This window comes from Conger conger, chromosome 9 (genome assembly GCF_963514075.1).
Source record: "Conger conger chromosome 9, fConCon1.1, whole genome shotgun sequence".
In the NCBI taxonomy this organism is placed as follows: domain Eukaryota; kingdom Metazoa; phylum Chordata; class Actinopteri; order Anguilliformes; family Congridae; genus Conger; species Conger conger.
This window is the reverse complement of record NC_083768.1, coordinates 32,720,677-32,744,640: the sequence shown is the minus strand read 5'-3', so window position 1 is coordinate 32,744,640 and position 23,964 is coordinate 32,720,677. Positions and strand designations below refer to the sequence as shown.

The following is a 23,964-nucleotide window of genomic DNA, read 5'->3' as shown; positions in this document are numbered from 1 at the left end:
TAACACTTTGAATTCATTATTTCTTGCTTCTGAACCTGTAAATGAATGTGCCTTTTCTCCTGATATTAGTCCTCAAACCTGAGGGAAGGAGAGAAGCTCATTTGCGATGCGCGGCAGCACCACTGTTTTCTTTGTAACAAACACAATAAGCACTTTTCTGGCCTTTGGACAGCAAAATCTGGGTCGCATATGGTGAGAGGCAGAGCTCAGACTCCCAGTGAGTAATTTATTCCAGAAGTACGCTGTGGTGGGTGAACGCACCAGGGAGTGCGCTTAAGATCTGTTCCGATGAGATAACCCACACCTCGCAGCGACAACTGCTTCAGCAGCATCTGCCTCCCTCCTCCACACACTCCACGCACACACACACACCATACGCACAGATGTGCATGCACACACGCACGCACACAACGCACACACATACAGACACAGACACACGTCAAGCTACCACCTGAGGAAGCCTCCGGTACCATGGGTGTGCACAGACCAGTAAGAAAGACAGGAAGACAGACTCCTCCTCTGCCAGTGAAGCCAGATGACCTCTATCACACACCGCACTGCTGTTTAGCATCGTTTTCCATGACAGATAGAGCTGACAGTGACCCATACATGACACACCGTGAGGGTCTGTATAACACGGGAACCCCACCAGGCCCTGTCTACTACAACACTAACAGGGGAGGGACAGTGGGGTACAATACAACCTCCCACCTGCATGGGGGCACTGTGAAGAGAAACACAATGCTTGCTTAGTCAGCTTCCGCAGGCCCTTAGACCCATTCTGTTTGGGAATGCACGCAAACCAACAGCTTACCAGCCTTAACCTCAACCTGTGAGCACTGTGGGCTGGCACTAAAAAGCTGTAGACAGGGTTAGTAGAGAGAGGTATTCCATCTGGACAGATCTCCTTTGGAGGTTTAAGTTTCCTGTGCCAGTTAAGTTCTGCACCCAAGCCCATGAAAGTGGACTCATCATCGGGTCAGGGAGGCACGCTTTATCCGACAGAAGCCTGACACTTTTGGAAGTGAATTTGGGAACTGGATCCGAGTACTGGAATTACAGACTACACCAGGAAAGAGAAGGCCTGATCAATGCAGACTGAACTGAGAACCATAGCGTACTGTGACTCAAACATGTTTGATAAAATAATAAAAAGCCTACCATAAAGATAACCTAACAAGTATTTCATAAAAAATCTTATAAAGAAGCCTGCTCTGCAAGGGCAGTTTTGACCATGTTTTTGTTTATTCACTCAAATGCTACATTACATTATGGGGATTTATAAATCTTATCCAGAGAGACTTCTTTGCAGCAAGGCCCTTAACTCCACATTGCACCAGGATGGGGATTGTCCCCTGCTAAGTCTAATCAACTGTATGTATCTTTGGATAAATGCATCAGCTACATAACATAATATACTGAAGTATACTGAAGCAATGCAGGTTAGCTACGGTTTTATCCTACCTGGGTATCCAACCTGCAATCAAACCTATTTTAACTGGCCATGGTTACAAGGCCAGTTCCTTATCCATTATACTCCACTTCAGAAATAATATTAACAATATTAACTCGCTCTGCCATGGAGCTGGTTCTTACACATTGAGTTTTGGGGTATGTGCCGTCTCCATGGTAGAGCTCACACAGATCCCTCTGCAATGCACACAGCGTTACCAGCTGCAATGCTGGCAGAAAATCGCAGGGGTTATTCCTCATAATAATTTGCTCTCATTTCTACCACAAAACAGCCTTAAGGAAAACAGGCACTACTCTAAGGAAGCTGTGAAAAAATCCCACTTGTAAAAGGGACATCTGCTGCATTGCTGTATCAAAGGGAAGTGCTTCCATCCCCAAACACCCACTACCTTAGCTTCTGCAGGAAATGCTGTCAAATAAACCGGCCTGCGCAAATGGCATAGCTGCTTTGCCCTGAGGTTTCAGTTCCCAATGATAACAAAGCGTCTTCTCATCCAGACACATGCTGTCCACTACAGCTGAGTTTTTCTAATCACATAAATTAAATATATGGCAGTAGATGGCAAAATAATAAACCGAAATAACAAAGTTTGCCTTCTATTAAAATTGAGTTTTCCAGTTGGGCAGACAAACCTCCTTTTCCAGTATTTTAAGGGTTAAACTTATTACGTGTGCTTGACAGAGAAAAATATGCCTTCACCCTTCCTTTGACAAGAGCACAGTAAATATTTAAATGTAATTTTGCCCCCGATGCTGGAGCACGGTGGCTTTGTCTCGCATGCTTTAAAGCTGCAGTTCACACATTTGGAAAAGTCCATTGATTTTTCCCTTTCCAGGAAAACTGCAGCTCCGCAATAAATAAAAACAATTTCTGCAACCTGCAAACAGGTTAAACAGGAACTATTTCTCTATAATAATGACACTTCCAAATAAAAGCATCGGTGATTGTATCTCAATTTACATTTTAAAATAATAATTGCACCGTGTGTATGAAAATGAAGCGATATAATCAAGACTTTAATTAATCTCCACAAATTGCATGTTGTTAAATAAACAAGTTTAAGCTACGAATACACACAGACTTTCACACACATACAGTACACTTGCACACAGATTCCCCCCACACACACACATACACACACACACACACACAGACTGACTGACAGGACGTGGCTGGGTAGCTGAGTATCTGACCTGTTAGTTGGTTTTCGCCAGCCGCCGGGGCGATGCGTATGTAGGGAGTTGTGAGCTGAGTGACGATTATGGCGGCTAAAGGCAAAAGAAGAGACGCAGATCCAGGAGGGCATGCAGAAGGGGAAAGAGAGAAGCAGACTGAGGTTGTAGACAAGAACATCGCAATCACAATGCAACAAGGAGAGCGGGAAGAGAGAACTCATCTCTGGGCTCATAGCTGGTGAACTAGTAGTGCATCCACTTCTGTCAGTACAAAGTTTAAAGTCATGACACAAGGATGTTACCAGTGTTAGATGGGTTGTTCATTAGTGTTGTTCCCATGTTATAAAGCTTGTGGTTTGTCATTTTTTCTTTTAACAGTTAGTTTGGGTTAAATGATGAGTTACAGTATCAGGCAGAAATTGTCTAATTATCTCCTGTGATTGGTTTCTGCCAGGATGGAGACGATATCTTGCCTTTAAAATGCCTCTGACCTTTGGAGCAGGTTAAGAAAATATGGTCTGATTGTTACGCCTTGTTTTTATTTGACATTTCTACATTAAATCTGCTATAAATTATTTGTGAAACAAATAAGCTGTTGGGGGTGTCACGGTGTTAATAAGGAAGCATCTTTTAATCAACACATTTTTGCTAATGTCCCTCTTGAACCAATTTTGGCAGCAGACATTTGAAAATTATTTACTTGATTTACTGTTCAAGGCCACAATGAATGGCTAATTGTTCAAGATCAATAAAGTGAATGCCTGCCTGCGTTGCTAAATGTTTTAAGATACTCAAACAGTTATGAAATACTTTCCTTAAACCTTTACTTAAATGCTTCTGTTAGAGCATCGACACTAAGAATAACCCATCGCTGAAACAACAAACTAATTAAGCAGATGTATTGTGTGATATTAAATCCAGATTAGCATTTTACCAATGGCTCATCCAAAACTTGTTGCTGTGTTTGAGACTTAGCTTGCTCAATACGACAGGCCTAAGTATTATTAATTCACAGCTCATCCGGAACAAAGACCAAAATACACTGAGCAATTATGCCTAGGGTTGAACAGCTTATAGAAGTATTCATATTCGCTTCATTTTAAATGGCATGTGTGGTTGAGATCTGAAAGCTTCTGTTTGGCATTAAGTTTTTGCATTACAGGTGCGCCATCCTTGACAACTTTTATTTTTTCTGAACCAATCAAAATCTGCGCAGAGGTCACTATGCTTTCAGGCACCAATGACAATCCTACCTTTGGTGGCGACTCGGACGCAGTCAATTTTGGTTTCCTATTTCAGAGACAAGGACAGAAAAACAAAAGAAAACAAAGAGGTGTCATTATTTCACTGGGTGGGAGAAAAAACGTGTTTATATTACAGTATGTTACTGGCATTTAGTAGATTGGAGCAGTGTATATTATTTATTAATTTTGTTTAAGATTTTTTCCCATTTTCCCACAATTTGATGGAACCACTGCTACAACCGTGCCCCCCAGTGGGCGGAAGGAGATCGATGCGCCTTCTTCAAGCCGCCTCGTCTCAAGTCCCGGACCGTGACTCTGGGGCGCTTGAATGCGGTGATCCTCCTTGGACCTGGCAGGACCAGGGGACAAACCCCAGTCCTCGGTGTTCAACCAAAGTCCGATGCCTTAGCTGTACACCACCGCGGCGCCCCACAGCTTACCCAGGGGATTGAACCTGCAACCTCCCATTTCCTTAAGCATTCTACCACCCCGTATTAATGTGCCTGCTTCCTGTGGGAGCCCAACCTCATCTCTGTCCAAAACACTCTCCTAAATCTCCCACACACCATGCGCATACTACATAAAGCATTAAATGTAAAACACAGGGCAGTTGGATTCCGGCGATTCCTGTGTGCGTTCTCCGGAGAGGAAACCATTTCTGCCTTAACTGTCACAGTGAGATCCTTACAAACATTGGTTTTGGACCACTCCCTTTTCATGTAGTGTATGCAATGCTTTGCACATGTGACGGTTCAGCTGAGTTTGGCTCAATTGATTCACACTAAAAACCCAAGTTGTAAATGTTTCTGGCAGACTAGTCTGTGAATGTCAGGGACATATAGATAGACAGACAGACAGACACATGGGGCTCAAGAGCAACCAAAGACAACCCAAAGACCTCTCAAGCACCCCGTTTGGATGATAAAAAACCCTGCTCCAGATACAGGTAAATGTATCAGTGCAGGCAAAAAGCCTTCTCATTTCAGTATGTGGAATGCACAAGAATTAGTAAATAGACATCTCCAGCATTTTTGGCATTTTATCCTGTTGCTTATCACAGTAAAAAATGTTTACTTTATAAGGTGCATTATTTAAAAAGATAATGTTTGAAAGGAAGAGGCTGTTAAATTATTGAAGTTAAATACAAAGATGCAGCGGGGGTTAGGTAAGTGCATCTGCTCATCTGCGACTGGAGATAAAACTCAGTACTAATTTGAGACTCCATTAAGCACAGACAAAGTCCGTTAAAATGCATTTGTAAAATAAAAAAAGCACAGAGGAATAAAAGTGGAGTAAAAACAGTCACATAGTTTTCTGTGATTTTAGAAAGTCAGGAATAATAATGATCCAAAATGCACTCCCAAATATTCAATAATTTAAACCAAAAAAACGATTTCTTTGGCTTACATTTACATGAAATAGCAATAATCAATTCAGGTCTAACTTAAAATATCCACTGACCTATAATGGAGGATGTGAATGTAATTTATATTCAGCTGTAAATAAATTCAGTACAGAAACACAATACTATGATAATTAATGAATAGTACACACATTTGTACATTGTCTCACACATGTGCTCTTGCTAACTGAAGCCAGTATATTTTGCATAACAAAGCAAGCCAGTTAGGGTTAGTAGGTTTTAGCACCAAAAAATAAATAGACATTCACTGCTAATTTACTTAGAATGCCACAGTATTTCAAGACGTTTTATGACATTATAGGTCAGCGAAGAGAACAAACATGTTTCTCATACAGTGGGCCCTAACACTCACAGCACAAATCCACCACCTTTTCTGATCCCTAGTCAAGTTCTGATTGGAGTCCTCTCTCAGCAGCATATTACTGTCTGCCACATTCATATTTCATTTCATGACCTCTCTCTCAAATGATGTCAATCCAATCTTCTGTGGATTTGATGATAACTGTCGAACAGGGTCAAGAAAAACATCCAGAATGATGTGGAAAGAGGAAAGAGGTCTGAGCACAGACCGATGGCATTGTAGGAGACCGGCCGTGTAGAATACAAGCTTGTCTGTTATCTGTCTGTCTATACTCCATGACAGCTCACTCTCTCTCTCTCTAGAATTACTCTCTGCTGACCATTTCAATACATGCTAAATAAGAATATTTCAAAACAGGTTAAAACCCTGCTGAAAAAAACAGCTCAAGCTAGGTTTTGAAACAGTTGGTAGCTGGTTGATCAGTTCTGACCAGCTCCCAGCTTGACATGGTTTAGCTGGTCGACCAATTGATCAGACTAGCAACTAGCTTGACATGGTTTGACAATTACTATAAAAGGGTAAAATATGTTTCTGAGGTTAAAACATGTAAGTTTGTAGCTGTTTTTGTACACGCTGATATTGTCTATGGTACAGATGTATTTCCATGGGAAAAGGAGAGCAGAGACACCCACCCCGTTGGCTGTGCTGACAGCCTGGTAATAGATGCTGTAGCTCTTGTGTGGCAGAAGAGGGGTGTTCCAGTAGCCACTGTAGGTCTTGTTGTCCCCGATGCAGAAGGGCTGGGGGGCTTGGATGGCCCCGGCGGGGAACTCAGCAGTGAAGTAGTACTGGGAGTTGAGCAGAGTGGCGTTCTGGAAGTGTATGGGCACGGGGTAACAGCGGAGGATCTCCGCGGTGCCCCTGGCCCTCCGCGGCCGTTCTTCCTCCACCACCACCTGGTACGCACTGAGGAGAGGAAGGGGGGAGTCAGGTCCACACACCATGCTAACATACGCTATGCCACACACTATGCTAACATATGTTATGCCACACGCTCTGCTAACATACGCTATGCCACACACTATGCTAACATACCCTATGCCACACGCTATGCTAACATACGCTATGCCACACACTATGCTAACATACGCTATGCTAACATACCCTATGCCACACGCTATGCTAACATACGCTATGCCACACGCTATGCTAACATACACTATGCCACACTATGCTAATATACGCTATGACACGCGCCATGCTAACATACGCTATGCCACACGCCATGCTAACATACACAATGCCACACACTATGCTAACATACGCTATGCCACACACTATGCTAACATACGCTATGCTAACATACCCTATGCCACACGCTATGCTAACAGATGCTATGCCACCCGCTATGCTAACATACACTATGCCACACTATGCTAATATATGCTATGCCACACGCTATGCTAACATATGCTATGCAAACGCTATGCCACACGCTATGCTAACATACACTATGTCACATGCTATGCTAACAACAGGCAGAACTACACTCATGATCACCTGGATTCTGGGGGCTACATAGCTATATACACTTAACTTCAACCCACAATTAAAATGTGTTGGTTTTATTCTTCACAGACTGTGTTTGTTACGTGCCATTCTTCACAAAATTAACTTGCATGCAACGGTTACATTTACTGATAAATATTGATAATACTTATATCCGCTAGGGTGGTGACTTGGTTTAGTCTCATGAAAATCTTGGGAGTTACGCAGAGGAAATTAACCCAGGGAATGTGTTGAAGTGGACATTTATCAATCATTTATTAATTAGCCTTTCTGGACTGAGTTTTGCAGTATTCCATCCAAACAACCTTTTCCAAAATAGTAGCTGCCTTTGTTCAGAAAACTTTTTCAATTTACTTTAAACTCAAATCAGATCAGAACAGGCAGCATTAAAGTGATATGACACCTGACCCACAACCCACACATAAACGGGGTTAAACTGCATGGAACATGTGAAGACATCAACTGTGAACAGGAAAGGTGAGTCATTCTCTAAATATACTCCAAACAGCTTTGAGTGTTTGCAGAGAAAATTATACGAGGAATATGTACTGCACTTCTGAGCTAACACACAGGTGAACAGTGTTGAACAACACCGAATCCTTGAGATTATGTTCACACAGGGCGGTCCATGATTGTATAGTTACCACCATTAATCAACCCCTGTCACCATTGGTTCATTTTCTCCAGGAAGCCTGCAGTCTGAATTCAGTAGTGGGAAGGATTCTGCTAACTCATTTATCTCATGACAGCTGGAGAGCTCCATCGATTTGGGATTCAAACTGCATGAATAAAAGTCTTTCTCAAAGGATTGCAGCCATTTTCTACTCTGTTTCACAACGTAGATGTTTCTCACCCAGGTGCGCTAAACACCCATTTTACAGGATGTTTGGACTCCACATATACCAGCTGGCCCGTGCTGTGAAATTAGCACAGCAAAGTCGTGATAATTGGGCGTGGTGTGGAAAAGTCGCACGAGAGAAAAAAGTGGAAAGCCTTTGTTGGTGAGGCTGATGGGATAAAGCCTCCCTCTGCTCGGTGCGGTGGAGAGCAGAGGCGCTCTGAAGGAGTGAGTGAGAGATGAAAAAGGCTCAGGTGAAAGGGCTCTTTATTAGCAGGACGTACACCCGAGGAGCGGACCAGGGCCGCGCGCTGAAGCCCCAAGCCGCCGGCCCCAAAATAGGATTTCTCTCGCGCTCCGAGCTGCGCAAGACAAATTACCTCTGCGAGTATCCAGACCTCCTCTCTATTTGCCATTTAATAATTTAAACGCCTAAAGGTCAAATGCCCTCTTTTCAATTCTCCTTTATCAAGGCCCCATGGTTAAAAAAGGACACTTTTGTGATTCCATATGCTGACAACAGCCAGTAGTTCTATTTAACCTCATGTGTGAGGCAAACCCACAATGCAATCAAACGCAGCTGTGAGTGACCATACAGTAATATCGGGTCCAGAATACCCATCTCATGCTAGCGTGTTAGCGTAAAATGATTTATTAGTTACTTAATGGCACAAATCTCCTGAGGAAAAAAAAAAAGTTTAATGGCTTTCATGCTTCAAAGTGTTCTGAACAAGGCCATTGTTCCAAATTAAATATAAAAGGATTTTAGAAATAAGTAATTGGGTTCAAATCCTATACATGCTGATGCATGGAAAGTGTACTGGATGTATCTACATTAGTGTTACAGGAAAACATCCGTCTGCTAGCCCATTGAAAATTAGTATGGGCTGTAAAGCTGGCAGTCAAACTGAGGGCAGCCAGAATGAATGTATGCAGGAATTATAAACCCAACATTCAGTTTATCAGGCTTAATTGCTGTAATTTGTTCCATATTATACTTTATTCAATTTAGAGGGCTTCATGATGTGTACAGTCATGCTTGGATTAACTCAAATTAATAGGATCTATGCATATGCACAAAAGTAATGTGTTAATCAACTTAGTAATTGTGGATAACTATGCACTAGGGAGGGAAAGAGGCAATTACCACAGACCAAAAATATCAACCACATATTAGGTAACAGGTTATTGTGCCGCATTGATTTGAGGGCCAATGTTCGCTTATGGTCAGTAATTCTAAACAAACAGTAATCCATCTTTAATTCAGGCAAATTGGAAGTAAATTCAAGAACTGGTTAAAGAGGTCCAATACTGATCTGACCTATGGACACACTAACAAATTGCTTAGAGTAAAACAAACGTGGTCACTTTTTAATTACTATGGATCCCAAACCTGGAATAGTCTTCAGTATCAGCTAAATGGAGCCATATTAATACTGCAGTCTGAATTGAAATGTTTCATTCTTAAACCTGTGTGCCTGCTTTTAATCTTGTTTAGCCATTGCATAATGCTACAACCTGTCTTATTACCCATGTTTTGTCTTTATGATTACGTTTTTATACAGTAACTGTGTATATATTTCAGGTCCTCCTTGAAAGAGATGTCAATCTCAGTGGGGGTTTTCCCGGAAAAATAAAGGATAAATAAATTACATTTTAAAAAGTACCAGGGGAATTATTTCAGATTTGGTGTACGGCATCATAAATATTCAAAGCAGCCTATTCTTCTGAAGAAGGAGATCACACAGAAATGTCTTGCCATTTTCTAGGTGGAGTCTGCTGAAGCATTTTCTGCGCCAGTATAATGCGTAACTTGCTAAGAAATGACATTTCCATCTTCAATAAGCCTTTCTTGCCCTATTGCTTCCAGTTCAATACACACACACATGCAAGTGCACACGCAAACGTAGACGCACAAAATACACACACTCGCACAGACACACACACCTGCACGCATACACATGCACACACACACATACACACACTTACTTACACACACACACACACACACATCGCTGTGTAGTGATAAAATCTGCTGCAATGAAATATTAATTAGAGCAAAGAGGCTGAAGAGAAATATGAAGTTAATTACCATCCTGCAGTGGGAATAAAGGGTTGGGTGCAAACTATCCTGTCATAAACAGATGAGAAGGGAAGAAGTGAATAGACCATTTAGACCAGATTTAAGGCCTACTTAAAGGCCATCTATAACATAAAATAGACTGTCAGAGCAGTGAATCATGGGAAATATGTGCCAGCAGTCTCTGGGACCGCACACAACACACACAACAAAAGCTTCACTTCCAGCATAGTAAAACAAGACAACAAAAGATGCCATGGTCCATATTTGTGATTATTTATGACAGCAAGACATTGATAAATCCATATACTTATATTGTATATATTGTGTGCATGTGCATATGGGTATATGTACGTGTGCTTGTGTTTGCATGTGTGTGCCTGCGTGGGTGAATGTATGCGTGTGTGCACGCACCATACATTATGTCTCCCAGCATATTTCATTACTGATACTGTCAAGACACCTGAAAACGATTGTTCCAGCCATCTAGCGCAACACTTTGTATTCGACAACAGATTTTGGAAAATATCTCCCCCAAGGTTACCTCTTGTTTAATGATATGAATTACAAGGATGTGATTTTTTTTTCCTTCAGGCAAGATAGCAAATGCCGATGGCAATCAGGCTCCCGGACATTATCAGGGGATTTTGGACAGATTCATACAAACCTCAGCCCTGAGAGACTGGCAGAGAAAATCAACATCTCCTCCAGTAAAAATCTCTCTGACCTCAGTTCTGCTCCGCTCGCTTCTGTAGGCGAGTCTTTCTAGTTTCCCCAGCAAGCGTCTGGTTCCTCCCAGCTGGTACCTTGCCCTAAAAAGCGCCGTCAACACTGCAGACTGACGAGGGCTTCTGTGTGCATTTGGGCAGGTTTACGTGACTGCAAGAGCTCTAGACCGCAAACAGTTTCAGAAATGTTCAGAATTCAAATAAATTCACTGCGGCTTCATTGAATGCGATTTATAAAATAAGCTAGTGACAGCGACTCGTAACTCTTGTAATAAAGAGCATTTGGGCGAAAATGTATTATCATTGCGGTTTTCAGTACTTATAGCTGATGCCAATGATAATACACAGCCAAACTGCATCACCCATAATTTTGCTTCTTGTTCAATGAGTCTGTTTTTGCATAATGCCTGTCATCATTTCCCCCGTATGTTTCCAGTGCTTTGAGCTGCTTACATCTAGTCATTGCTCACTGGGCAAACAATGCAAATCACAAGCCAGCTTGACAGACCAAAGACTTTTACCAACATGCTTCAGCACACTTTGATTCTTTCCCCAAAAAACAACAACAGGGAAGCAAATGATGAAGGTATCTATAAAAAAAGAGCTTACGTTATTCTATCAAAGTGCATTTACACTTTCCTGGACAGACCCATGCATAATTTCAGCAGTTCCTGCATTTCAATAGACTGAAACAAACAAGGTGCACTTTCCAGTTAACTAACTTCTAACTATATGTCACACAACCTCATTTAAATTCTAATCAAACAGGGTCATTTTGCCTACCCTCAGGCCAAAGAAACACATTCCTTGCCATTTCATTTTACAAACAAGTTGCTTGACTTCACCGCCTCAGGAGATGGGTGTTCCCTTTACTGATGCACAGCAAATGAGATGCATCTGCCTCATTATTTATTTCATAAGAGGCTCCTCTCATCCTGGGTGACTTAGGTGCTGTGCTTAGTGTCTCGCGGCAACACTTATTAATACTGCAGGATATTTACTGATGCAGCTCAGGTTAAGTACCTCTCTCTGGGACAGAGAAGCTGTGCCCGATATGGGACTCAAACCTCTAACCTTTTGGTGACGAGTTCAGTCCCCCAATCGCTCCCCCAACAGTGAAGACCTTTGTACTGAGGTCTTGGCTTGTTATTTGACAGGGAAAGGGGGGGGTAACACCCAAGCCGTGACTGCAATCACATCCTGCACTTCGCCTGTGCAACACATACAAATCAATAAGAGTACATAAAGAGTAAATTGAAGCTATTAACTACCTACTATGTCCCTGTCCAGGGAAATGCATTTTTATGGGAATTTAAATAAGGTCGGGGAATTCTCCTCACAGGTAATTGCTTCACGTTGTTTCAGGAAGGCACAGGGGACCCCGGACTAACTGTGTACTTCTGCATCTCACTCATGACAAGAATATCACTGCTTCATCAGCTACAGAACACATCTACTGCGCTCACTACACAATGTGTACGTCTGCAACCTTCTGTAACTACTCCTTCAACAAAACTGCTTCAGGTGTTAAACACCAGAATGCCTATACTCCTCTACAATAGCCAGGGTATTTAGTGATTACAGTGAAATGCGTTCTGATACATGAAAAAAAGAACTCAGAACATGTGAAACGGTAAAAACACACAACAATGTGTATTGTACTGACATTTATAAAAGTTATAAACCACACTGTACTACATTTGTTTGGTTTTAACACATTTTTCAGTCCAACCAAAACTGCCAGTTGGGTATTCTGCTTTGAACAGCATTAGGTCCATATCATATTCCCCTACTGTCCTACTTTTCTGTCTAAGAAGAGAACACTGACCCCTACAGAGGATCTTTGATAACTTTACCTTGTCACTGACTTGGGTGTTGCCTCCTGGCCTTTAACAGATGTACATATTTTTCCTTTTTAAAAGATCTATAATTCATTACTCAGTCAGTCAGCATCACCGTTTAGATGGTTGGCAACATATCAACAAGCACCTGGTAATGTCCAAATGCAATTCATACATATTGCAAAAATGTGCAATCTGTCCCATATTCTTGAGTACAGAGTATATATACTGGAAAGCCATTCAGAACAGATAAAGGCTTGTGGGGGGAAGGTAAGACCAAAAACAAACCACACAAATAAGCGATGCATGAGGGGCAGTTGCCAGGGACAACGGGCCATGCTGGTATTCCTGTGAGCCCCCGCTCCCCAAACCCGCACCAATTAGTCTCATTCCCACCGTGCGGCAAGATACACGCTGTACCACAGTCACGCGGTAGCAACCAACTACCTGGGTTTGACTCGCCTGTGACTGAATTGTGACCTGAAGACCACATTTATATTTCCTGCTCTCTTATGTGAGCGAGGCTCGCCTTCCCTCTTGTCCAGATGAGGGATCTGTCGAGGGAGCATTTAAATCTCACCTGCCTCTCCCGATGCTAATAATTTTACCTCTCGGGGCATCGGCGCGATCGAGCGGCGGGGCCTTCCCCAGGTGGCCGTATATCTGCCTGATTTAGAGTCCACGTAAAAGATGGACGCCTCCTGACCCAGCATCTTCACTAAGCCAGTCCTTGCTTATTCATCTACCTTTATCTATAAAAAAAACTCTGAATAAACAAATTAAGAGAACTGGCAAGGATAAGACAGCAGTTAGATCTTAAAAGACGCTGAGGCAACCGTTTGGTCTGGGCACACGATTCACGCAGCGGAGTTCCACCCAATATAACGGCTCGATGCGTACGACGGTTTAATGACCTGCCTCCCTGTTTGAGACTTTATTGTGGTGCTTTTGAAGTGTATTTGTAAGTCGGCGAGTCTGCAACCCGGCGTGTCTTTCAAACTCATTTCACTTTGACAAAACCTGCGAGTAGGGAATTCAGGGTAATTGTGGGCTCTTAAAATCCTGGTGGAATTTTTCTATGGTCCCTTTATTACCTAATATCGATATCAGAATGAAGCAGGAATTCAGGTGGGTTTTCATTTTTAAATGTCTTTAAATGTGCTTTTTTCCCTCTCACCTTTACTGTAAAAAGTGGCAAAACTACTTTGTTTAGGCAGAATATCCTTCATACATCAAACAGTGAGAGTGACTGTCAGAGCAATTTGAGGGAAGAGGATAAAGAGGAAGGAAATTGATCTCTGAAGGAAACATAGAAGAGTGTTTATGTTGTTTTTCTTTTTTCGTGGAGGAAGGGGGAAAGGCCTGAGACACAGAGACTCGCAGGAAAAGGTATATTTTTGTTCCGTGGTCGGGACGATAAGGAGAACATTTGTCTTGGCACTGCGTGTTGAAGGCGGCTTCTGGTCCCATTTGGGGCGATTTCAAACATTAGTGTAATACAGTGTGACTGCCAGTCAGATCACTAATCCCCTTAAAGGAACATCGTCCCCCCTGGTAAAAATTGTTCCGGGAAACGAATGCTGTCCTCGCAGATTACGCTTCAATTTACACTTTGCATTAGACCATGTTACTAATGAAGTGCACATATATTAAATGTTGACACACTTAGATTGATGTGAAGGTTTTTGTGAATTTATTAATTCTAGCTGCAGTAAAACTTGTAGCCTAGATTTTTTGTACACATACACATCTTTTTGACATTTTTATTTAGTGTAGTACGTCATTGCAAATTATCCATTTAAAATCTGCTGCCAAATTGTTTAAAAATTGTGTATATTTGGTTTGTTATGTTGAGATTATCATGGTTTTGACTGAGCTGCATATTAGGGAATGATAATTTTTCTATAAATAAATGAATACAGTTTCAGTGCAAAGCCTTTATGAGGCTGATTCTGATTCTTGGTCCGGTATGGCCAAACACTTCCCTCTGGACAATTTTTCTTCAGCAAGGTGCCCTAAAATATGTCATGTTGAATCCTCATGCACTTGCCAGGTTTCCACTTACCGAAAACTTACCACATTGTTAGATGTGGGGAGGAAGTCAGACATCAGAATTCATACATGCTAGAACAGTTTTCAGAACCTTTTCTAAAAACTAAGGACTGTCACACTGTCACCTACCACTTGAGTGAAAGAAAGAAAAAAATCAAAAGAACAGCATTTCATCAGTCTCTCTCACCTCACTCCCCCCTCTCTCATCTGTTCTTCCCCTCTCTCCCTCTCTCATCCTCTCCCCTCCCTCTCTATCTCTTTCTCCCTCTGTCCTTTTTACTCACTCCTCTCTGTCTTCTCTCTCACTCTCTCTCTGACCCCTCTCACTCTCTCCCCTCTCTCTCAGTCTCCCTATCTCTCTCCCTCCCTCATCCTTCGCTTCCTCTACGACAAGTTTCATCCTTCTTTCATTTCTTAATTTGTGTTATCATCAACATCTCACTTCTTAAAAGATCACTTTAAACATAACCTAATCTAACCATAATTTGAAAATGCAATGCACTTGCAATGCGCCTGTAAACATGTTCTTGTTTTACCATGGTGGAACAAAGCTGCTGCTCTTAACTGAAGCCCCTGAAAGAAACTGCCGTTCGTGATTGCAGAAATCGCCACTCAGAAAACACACGTAATACACAAATACGCAATTTGAGCAAGTAATACCAAGACTTTACATTACACACATACATCTTTGATCCAAGAAATAAATGGGACAGGATGAGAACAGCTCATTTTTCATCCCGTTTTCCTTCTTTTCCTGGGATAGTATGCATTTCTTTTAACAGTTATATTACTCCAAGCTGCCTGTCAGTAGGTACCATGAATCTCATATCCTGAGCCATAACCATAAATCTTTATTTTCTCTCCCAACAAAATGAATTATATAATATTCAAATTTGCAGGATGTGTTTCTGAAATGTGATACAGTTTATTATTCAAACGGAGGAAAGTGTAATGCATCCGATGCTAATATCCCAAAAGATAAATTCTGTCTAATCTGCAACAGAATCAAAGTGTCTCCCGACAGTAAACAAAAGATAGCCTGACGCTAATTAACAAAGTCTCTGATTCATACCGGTGTGTTAATCATAATTAAGACTTTGCAACTAGACTTCTGGGAGAATGACATTCTGTGTCAGTATTACTGAACTGTACCTGTGACAGATTAAGATTTGATTTGACATTTTTCTCTTTTTTTAAAGAAATTAATCTTGGTTATAATGTCAGCGGTAAATGCATTCTGGCATTTTGTCGAGCCTGTCGAGAGCACTACTGGTGAATTAAAGGGTTCTGGACAGTTCAGAGAGTGCAAAATCAAGTGTCAAAAATGTAATATCTTCCAGGCTTAAAGCATTTGGACAATGGCGTGGAGGAATCCTAATTTGTTGATTTATTTGCAGAATATTTTCAAAACAGCAATGAGAGGCAAATTCAATTCACTGGTGGCTGTCAATCTAACCACTACGACCTTCCTGCACTATTTTCTGAAATGTGGATAACGTTGAAACAATTAAGCAGTGATGTGGGTTAACCAAAGCACATCAGGGATGCATGCATACGTTATTCTGTGGGCCAGGAACAGGAAAGTTCCAGAATGTGGAGAAATTTCCAGGCTGGTGGAAAGGATGCATCCGTTTCCAGTGCTAAGTGAAGAAAAGGTTTCATTTCAGATGGTGGTCAATTGACCATGTTAATCCTGCATCTGCAGTCCAGGCCACTCAGAGAAGGCAGGTTCGTGACGAATCATTAAGACAGTTAATCATAGTGTACTCTTCACTCCCCTTGGGCTAGAGAAAATGGGCATCATTTATTTAACTCAGGGATGTGGGGATACCTTACTTTCCTGAGGAAGAAAAAATTCACATTTTTTCCTTAACTTACAATCAAAAATGTTTTGTCATGCATTCAGTTTGCACATAGGGATCATTGTTGGATTTGCTCTGCCAGCTGGGTTATGGAGCCTGTTGGGTTACTGTACCTCTTGAGTTACTAGGCATGTTGAGTTCTCCTGCCTGTCGGGTTAGTCTGCCTGTTGGGTTACTATGAATGTTGACTTATCCTGCCTGTTGGGTTAGTGTGCCTGTTGGGTTACTATGAATGTTGAGTTCTCCTGCCTGTCGGGTTAGTCTGCCTGTTGGGTTACTATGAATGTTGACTTATCCTGCCTGTTGGGTTAGTGTGCCTGTTGGGTTACTATGAATGTTGACTTATCCTGCCTGTTTGGTTAGTGTGCCTGTTGGGTTACTATGAATATTGAGTTCTCCTGCCTGTCGGGTTAGTCTGCCTGTTGGGTTACCATGAATGTTGACTTATCCTGCCTGTTGGGTTAGTGTGCCTGTTGGGTTACTATGGATGGTGAGTTATCCTGCCTGTTGGGTTAGTGTGCCTGTTGGGCTACTGTTTGTCCACAGCACAAACATTCAACCCAATAATTTCCACTCAATCTTGTTGCTATGACAGGTCAGCTACACATGTGCATTTTTAGATAAACTCAGAGAGCGTCCGTTTCCAGGATTTGTGAATCGGTGATTATTAAAATTCCCCAGAGGGCGATACAGGCACAGCGGAAAAAATGCAGCGGGCGGAATCGATTCATCCCTCAGTCACGGCACGCAGCGGGTATGAAAGAGAGAAGGAGCACTTGACTACGCCGTGCGCCCAGGTTCAGGTTTTAAATATTTAAACAGGGGCTCCTATACAATATTTACTAATGAAAGAAGAGGTTTTAGCGCGCGACGCGGCCGTCCGGGCTGCGGGGCCTGAGAGTGTCAGTGACCCAAACATAAAAGAAATGCAAAGAGGGTGAGATGACGGGGCCAGCTCCGACCGCCGCGGGGCTTTGTTCTTATCTTCAAAGGCCGAGTCCCTCTCCCTGGGACCCGGGCACAGACCGTGACGCGGAAAAGAAAGGGGGAGAAAAACTAAATGAAATAAATTCGAGCGTGAGCGGATAAGATCGGTCTCCATCTTGCGGGGCTGCCCGCTGCTAACGTTAATTAACAGAGACGGGGGCCCGAGACGCCGACAGCCGTCGCGGGCGAAATTCCCGCACCGTGGTGAAGAGGTGTTAGGGAGACGACCGGAGAGAGGGAGAGAGGGAGAGAGGGAGAGAGGGAGCGGGGGGGGTGCTGGCAGGTGTGAAAGCTCCTACCTGACGGGTGCCCCCCTGCTCTGAGCCGGTTTGAGCAGGACTGTCACCGTGCTGTCAGTCTGATTCAGAGGGGTCTCCTGATCATAGCCGGGCATGGAGGGGGCTGCAGGGGGGGGGGGGTGGTGGTGGAAAAAACGTATGTGCTCTTGTAGTCACATGATGTGTAGTTGCTCCAAACTTTACAACTCATGTACTAACTTTACACGCTTTACAGCTCATACACACGTTACACACTTTACATTTGATATACACATTTTCCACACATTACAGCTAAAATACGTATTTCACAGTTGATATACACACTTTACACGCTTAAGAAATGTATAGCAGGCGCACTACATGGATAGTGAAGAAGGTGCTCTTTGGAAAGAAGAAGAAATGAAAATATCTCAAAAATACATTTTGGTTTACCAATCAAAAAAGTGGAGAGGGAAACATGGCAATGCAATGGAAGTCCAACGCACTCTTGGTGAAGTTGAAAGCCTTTATTTTAACATTGCAAGAATAAAATAAAAAAAGGCTTTTAACTTTACCAAGTGTGCCTTGGACTTCCATTTATTTGCCATGGACTTTCCATTCAAATGTTTTTTTGAGAAAAAAACAAACTATTTTATGAAGATTGCACACCCCATGCAGTAGCAGCACTATGAGTACTGCTCTATACGTATATACTTGTAGTAACAGAAGGTGTTGTGGTCCTTACCTGAAATCTTCGTGGTAAACTGAGTGATGACAGGAGGCCCATAACCCTTGGCAGTACTGGCTTTGATAGTGAAGGAATACGTTGATCCAGGAACCAGTCCCAGGAAAACATGAGAAGTCTCGTTGCTGTGCTTGAACACCTTCCCACTTTGGTTGGACAGGTCCAGTTCTGGGTCGAAGGAGCTCACGGCTTTGTATGAGATCTGCCGGGCAACAGCACAAAACATGTGAAAGTTTTCACTACACGCACCGTTCACTCTGAAAGTCAGATGCAGACAGCTCTTCAAAAATGTCAACAACTGTATGAGATCAATATAGCCCGGAACTGGAAGAGACTCAGTTTACACTGCCCCCTGCTGGAATGTAACAGCCTCATATGCTTCTGGGCCTTCGAGACATTGTCCGTTTTCAGGTAGAGCACGGGCGCTATTGTTTTATTTGACTCCGAGTTCACTTGAGCAGATGATTAGAGGTAGCGCACTCTGAAAGGAGGAGAGCCTCCGAACACAAGCTTATCTGCTCTCTAAAAGGCTCCCCTTTAATGAATGAGTATGCCTGTACTGGAGGGACTCCGTCATTACTGCGCCATTCTAATTCCAATTAAAGAACACAATGGCAGTTTGAGAGCCGTGCAATTTGTATCCATCAGGTGTGAAGCGCTCCAATGTCCCCCATTACAGCTCATCTGGCTAATGCGTCTACAGACGATGCGTCACTCAGGGGGACTGCAACCTGCATTAGACGTGTTTTTATAATATATATTTAACATTTCAGTTATTTTTATTGTTAGCGCGTATCGTCGGTAGGTAATGGGCATTTTCGCCATTTTATGTTCGCTTGACTGCCTGCTTGAATATTACATTGCCTTAACGGACTTGCACGAGACGTATGTGGAATGCTAATCAAATGCTCATGTGGAGTGAGGCTTTCAACATAAAAATGTTGACATTTCAAGTCAGAAGACATTTTAGCAAATGGGTTTAATGTAGTACAAAGCCGATTTTCTGAATCTCTAAAGAGCCTGTGGGTTTCCTTTAAACTCAGACCAGGAAAAAGTTTTCTGACACGCTAAACTGTGGGGAACCAGAAGTACTAAGAGTTTGTGATGGACAGAGAAGTCACTCAGGCAATATTTACAATCCTTGACCGCAGGAAATTAAGTTGAAATCACTTTTTGATACCAGAGCTTACAGTATCAGCAGTGTCTTTAAATACGGTGAGAGGGCTTGCAACTACAAGTCTCCAGCTTCCTCGTAAATCTAGGCACGCATGCCACACGCATGCCGCGCACGTGAACTTCCATTCCAAGACATGTACTGTTCCCTCAGGCAGGGAGTAAACGCTACTCTATCATTTTAACCCTGGTTCAGGCAGCCAGAGGAATCTTTGAAAACACAAACGTCCAAAACACATACGAGGAACGGGTGATGACTGATTCTGCCAGATCCTTTTCACGGGGTCTCAAAAACAATCCGCTTGTTGGAACAAGCAGCATTCTTGTCGGAGGTGCGCCCACCTTCACTGCACAGAGAGGCGCCAGTGACTGCCACATTAAAGTATGCCCCCAGTGTTTATTCAGCCAAGTCAAGAACACGCCTGGGGATCCATCTCAGGGGCACACCTCAGTGCACTCCTTCCCAAAGGAGTGAGGAATGTCCTGTCACCGTACAGACTGGGAGATTCCCAGCCCTCGCTCCTCTGTCTGCTGCGCCCAGCTCATAAGCAGCTGGTAGATACACACCTGTCCTTAACCTGGGAAAGAAGCGCCGGCCGCCTTGTACAAAGTCAAAGAGCAGATATGCAGAAGGTCGAACAAAAACTCCTGACGGAGTGCTAAGGCCCAAGTCAAAGGTCACTTCCTCTGTATGCTGCGAATGGGTCGACTCTTATATGTTGTTCATATATCACGCACACCAAACACAGCAGCCCACCATGGATTCCATTCCTGCGTTTTATAATCCGGTTACCGGCCATTAACATTTCCGCAGCGGTGAAACTCCCTTTGAAATGTCAGGACCGCTGAGAAAGGCAGCAAGTTTGAATTCCAGGTGGAGTGATTTTGTGATACCCTTGAGCACGGTACTTAACCTCCACTGTTTTCATATAAACAGGGCCCAGGCTAGCTTCCCACCTAGGCTTACCTCATACTGTGTGATGATGCCATATGTTTGCACTGGCTCCCGCCACTTGAGGCCGATCTTTTCTTCGTAGGTACTTCCCTGGATGGACTCAAGAGGTACCGCCCCCGGCACTGATTGGAGGATACATAAACAACAAAACTAAGCCCAAGTGGCAGCAGAGGCACCAACCCCCAGCACTGATTGGACAAAACGCTAACAGAGACAAAACACAGGAGTCACTACATTTACCATGTCACACACACTTTGTGTGACATCAAGAGAGACCAAGCTCTATAAGGAGACAGCAAGTCAGCGGTAATGCAGGGCGACTACTTCCTTATCTGAGCCAAGATGGAGGCAGCTATTGAAAGTCTTTGGGACAGGAGAGACATCACTCGCTAGTCTGTTTTTTTCCATGGTTTCTAACATTTAAAATATATTGCTTCATATATTTGCCATGAAAATAAATTGTGAAAACAAATAAAAACAAATTGTGGTTTACAGCCCTAATTCCATGTCATATTTTATGGAATAAATCAAACAAGGCCAATATAATGCCAACAAAGGCAAAATATTCATTGAGAGATATAAAACCGAGTGGTTGCAGAACAGAAGTGGAATAAAAATCTTGACATTTATACATAAAAAGTTAAGAGATATAGATCTGGTGAACATTCAGCCAACATCCCTAGGGAAATATCAGGCTTTTCAATCTCCAGTCAATGTTTACATGAACTTAGTGGCAGACAATAAACCTGCCCTCCTAACCCAGCAATGGATTGCTTTTAGACTTTCGATTAGAAAGAAGGGTTTTTCAGAGTGCAAGTTGGTCAAAGAGAATATCTGAAGCTATTTTGATATATGGTGTTTCTCTCGTCCCCCCTCCCCCCAGTCCCCCCGGGACCTTAAACACACGTTCATTCGCACCTGAGCGGAACACCGAGACCGTGTCTGTCGACTCTTTTAAGATTCTGTCTCAGAAATATCTGGGGTAGAAACAACAAGACATCATTTTGTCAGCAGGGCAAAATTCTCAGGGAATTCTCAGCCCACTGTGGAGGTCAATTAACATGAGATGGTGAAAACGTGTCTCTCAATGTTGTGTCTTTTCACAACGCACCAAAAGAAAGGTTCAAAAGTCTCTCCTCTTTATTCCCATCATAGTCTGGCAAATGATTTAACAAAATTCAGTTTGTATATATGGTTTGACAGTTTGTATATATGGTTTAATAATATTAAATAATGAAAAATATTATGAAAAAAAAAATATGACTTAAAATAAATAATATATGCATTAGTAATGCTAATGTTTGAAGGACCTCAGCAAAAATTCTAAATTGCATGTTTGCTTTGGTCCAACAGAATCTCAAGCATTATTTGCCAGAGAAGTTTGATGGCAGCAGAAGAACAGAGTCAGCAGTTTTTCAAATCTAACCAGATCATCAACGCCATACAACATTTCAGAAGCGTTCTGTTGAAGTTTGTCCCCAGTGGCTTACCGTCCTCATCGGTCTGCACCTGGAGATCCACACTCTCCTTGACCCCCTCGGGGTTGCGTAGGACCAGCCGGACGCTGAGGTTGGTGTAGGGGGCCAGGTTTCGGATGGTGTGCTGGGGCGCGGGGCTGGTGGTGTCGTAGCACACCTCCTCTCTCATCTCGTCCTTGGCGCCGGCCCGGTACCGGTACTGTGCCGTTAGGTTGTAGCTATGGCAACGGGTCATGTTGTAGCCGAACGGCTCCCAGCGCACGGTGATCTGCTTGGACTGGATGTCCACCACCTCCAGCTTCTGGGGCCCATGCATGGGTTCTGGAAAAGAACACAACACAAATCAAACTAGAATTTGACCAGAATATAGTTCCATGTTTCAGACGATATAGCAATACAATACTGGCACAACACTGGCTAAATAAGAAGCAATGCATTTTTTTAAGCCTTATGCAGCTGGGAATGGTAGAAATTGTGAAATCATGTAGCATACCTTCTTTATACAAACATTTATGAACAGCTGGATATTTCTCTGAAGCAGTTTAAGGTTAAGATGGAAGCTCAAGTTACAACAGCAGCACTCCAGCCTGGAATCAAACCGACAACCTTGGATTTGCATAACCAGTTCCATAATAATTATGATACTACCCCAAATATTGTGAATATAATATACACTGCTGTGATGCCGCCCCATGTAATATTCATAGCTCACACAATACAGAAATATGACATTATATGCTCTGAATCCTGCTCCAAAAAAAGCAACCCTTTTCCATTAGCCAGTTTCATTCCTACAAGCCCAGTCAAGCATCAGCTCCACAGGAGACAGACCATTACATGGAACAAGGTGATTCTGACCCCTGGTAATAATGGCATGATAAGCTACCCCAAAGCCGCACAATCACACTCGCATGCATGGACGCACACACACGCAGGCACGCACGCACGCACGCACACACACAGGCACACACCGCCCACACACTGAGCACCAAGCGGAGATCTCAGAGTCATTTCATCACCTCGAACCAAACCCCCTGCCCCCCTCCCATTATATAACCACCCCCCACCCCCGACCGCAGGCCCCAGAAACGCAGAATCCATGGCGGCTTGCGGTCTGAGCTGACCCGCAGAAGACAGGCTGCCCCGGTCCCGCTGCGCTCCCCCACCACCTCCCCCCAACTCTAATCAGGGAGCCCCACTGCCTCCCTGCTTCACTCCTGCTCCCTCTCCCATGAGGAGAGAGCAACCAGAACACAAGGTAATAGGATCAATTTCCATCCCAGGTTCAATTCGCAGTCCATTTCTCTGGGAACTTAACACTTTGCCACCTATTACACACGGCTGGAGCCGGCTCTCTCGCCGACTCCATTTCCCGGGCCCTTGGAGACACACTCGGGCAATTCCGCGGCCCTGCCGCTCATGTTTAACATTCTAATGGCGGACAGGATACTGGGCCCACTCTGATATTCCATTTGTTTCCCCTTTTCCGCTCAGCAGAAATGACCGACAAGCGAAAAAAAAAAAAAAAACGACAAAAAAAAAAAAAAAAAAACACAGGGGAATGAAAGGCTGAGAGGAAAGCCAACAAATGGCTTTGGAAACAACCGCACGAAAAAATGTATACATTTACAAATTAAGAGTTCAGTGTTGACGCTGGTCTGAACCAGGGTTCACTTCTGTAATGAAAGTTTATGCGACAGCAGCTTTTTAACTTTGATTTCTCAGCGAATTCACGCCAACAAATTGAGTCCATTTTCAACAGTGCACGCAAAACCATACTGA

The 23,964-nt window shown here is 43.1% G+C and overlaps 1 protein-coding gene across 5 annotated transcripts in view; it reads right to left on the bottom strand.

The window, feature by feature from the left end:
• Window positions 1-23,964, bottom strand: part of LOC133136548 (receptor-type tyrosine-protein phosphatase mu-like) — a 191,817-nt gene that overhangs the window by 68,569 nt on the left and 99,284 nt on the right. For 4 of the 5 annotated variants that reach the window (XM_061254133.1, XM_061254134.1, XM_061254135.1 and 1 more), the window contains exons 8-14: window positions 22,195-22,503; window positions 20,717-20,826; window positions 18,577-18,778; window positions 17,874-17,976; window positions 6,310-6,583; window positions 3,903-3,939; window positions 2,668-2,742 (exon numbers count right to left, since the gene is read on the bottom strand). In XM_061254133.1, the coding sequence (XP_061110117.1) occupies window positions 2,668-2,742; window positions 3,903-3,939; window positions 6,310-6,583; window positions 17,874-17,976; window positions 18,577-18,778; window positions 20,717-20,826; window positions 22,195-22,503 (1,110 nt within the window). The remainder of the gene's footprint in view (window positions 1-2,667; window positions 2,743-3,902; window positions 3,940-6,309; window positions 6,584-17,873; window positions 17,977-18,576; window positions 18,779-20,716; window positions 20,827-22,194; window positions 22,504-23,964) is intronic. The other variant, XM_061254137.1, reaches the window with a different exon arrangement.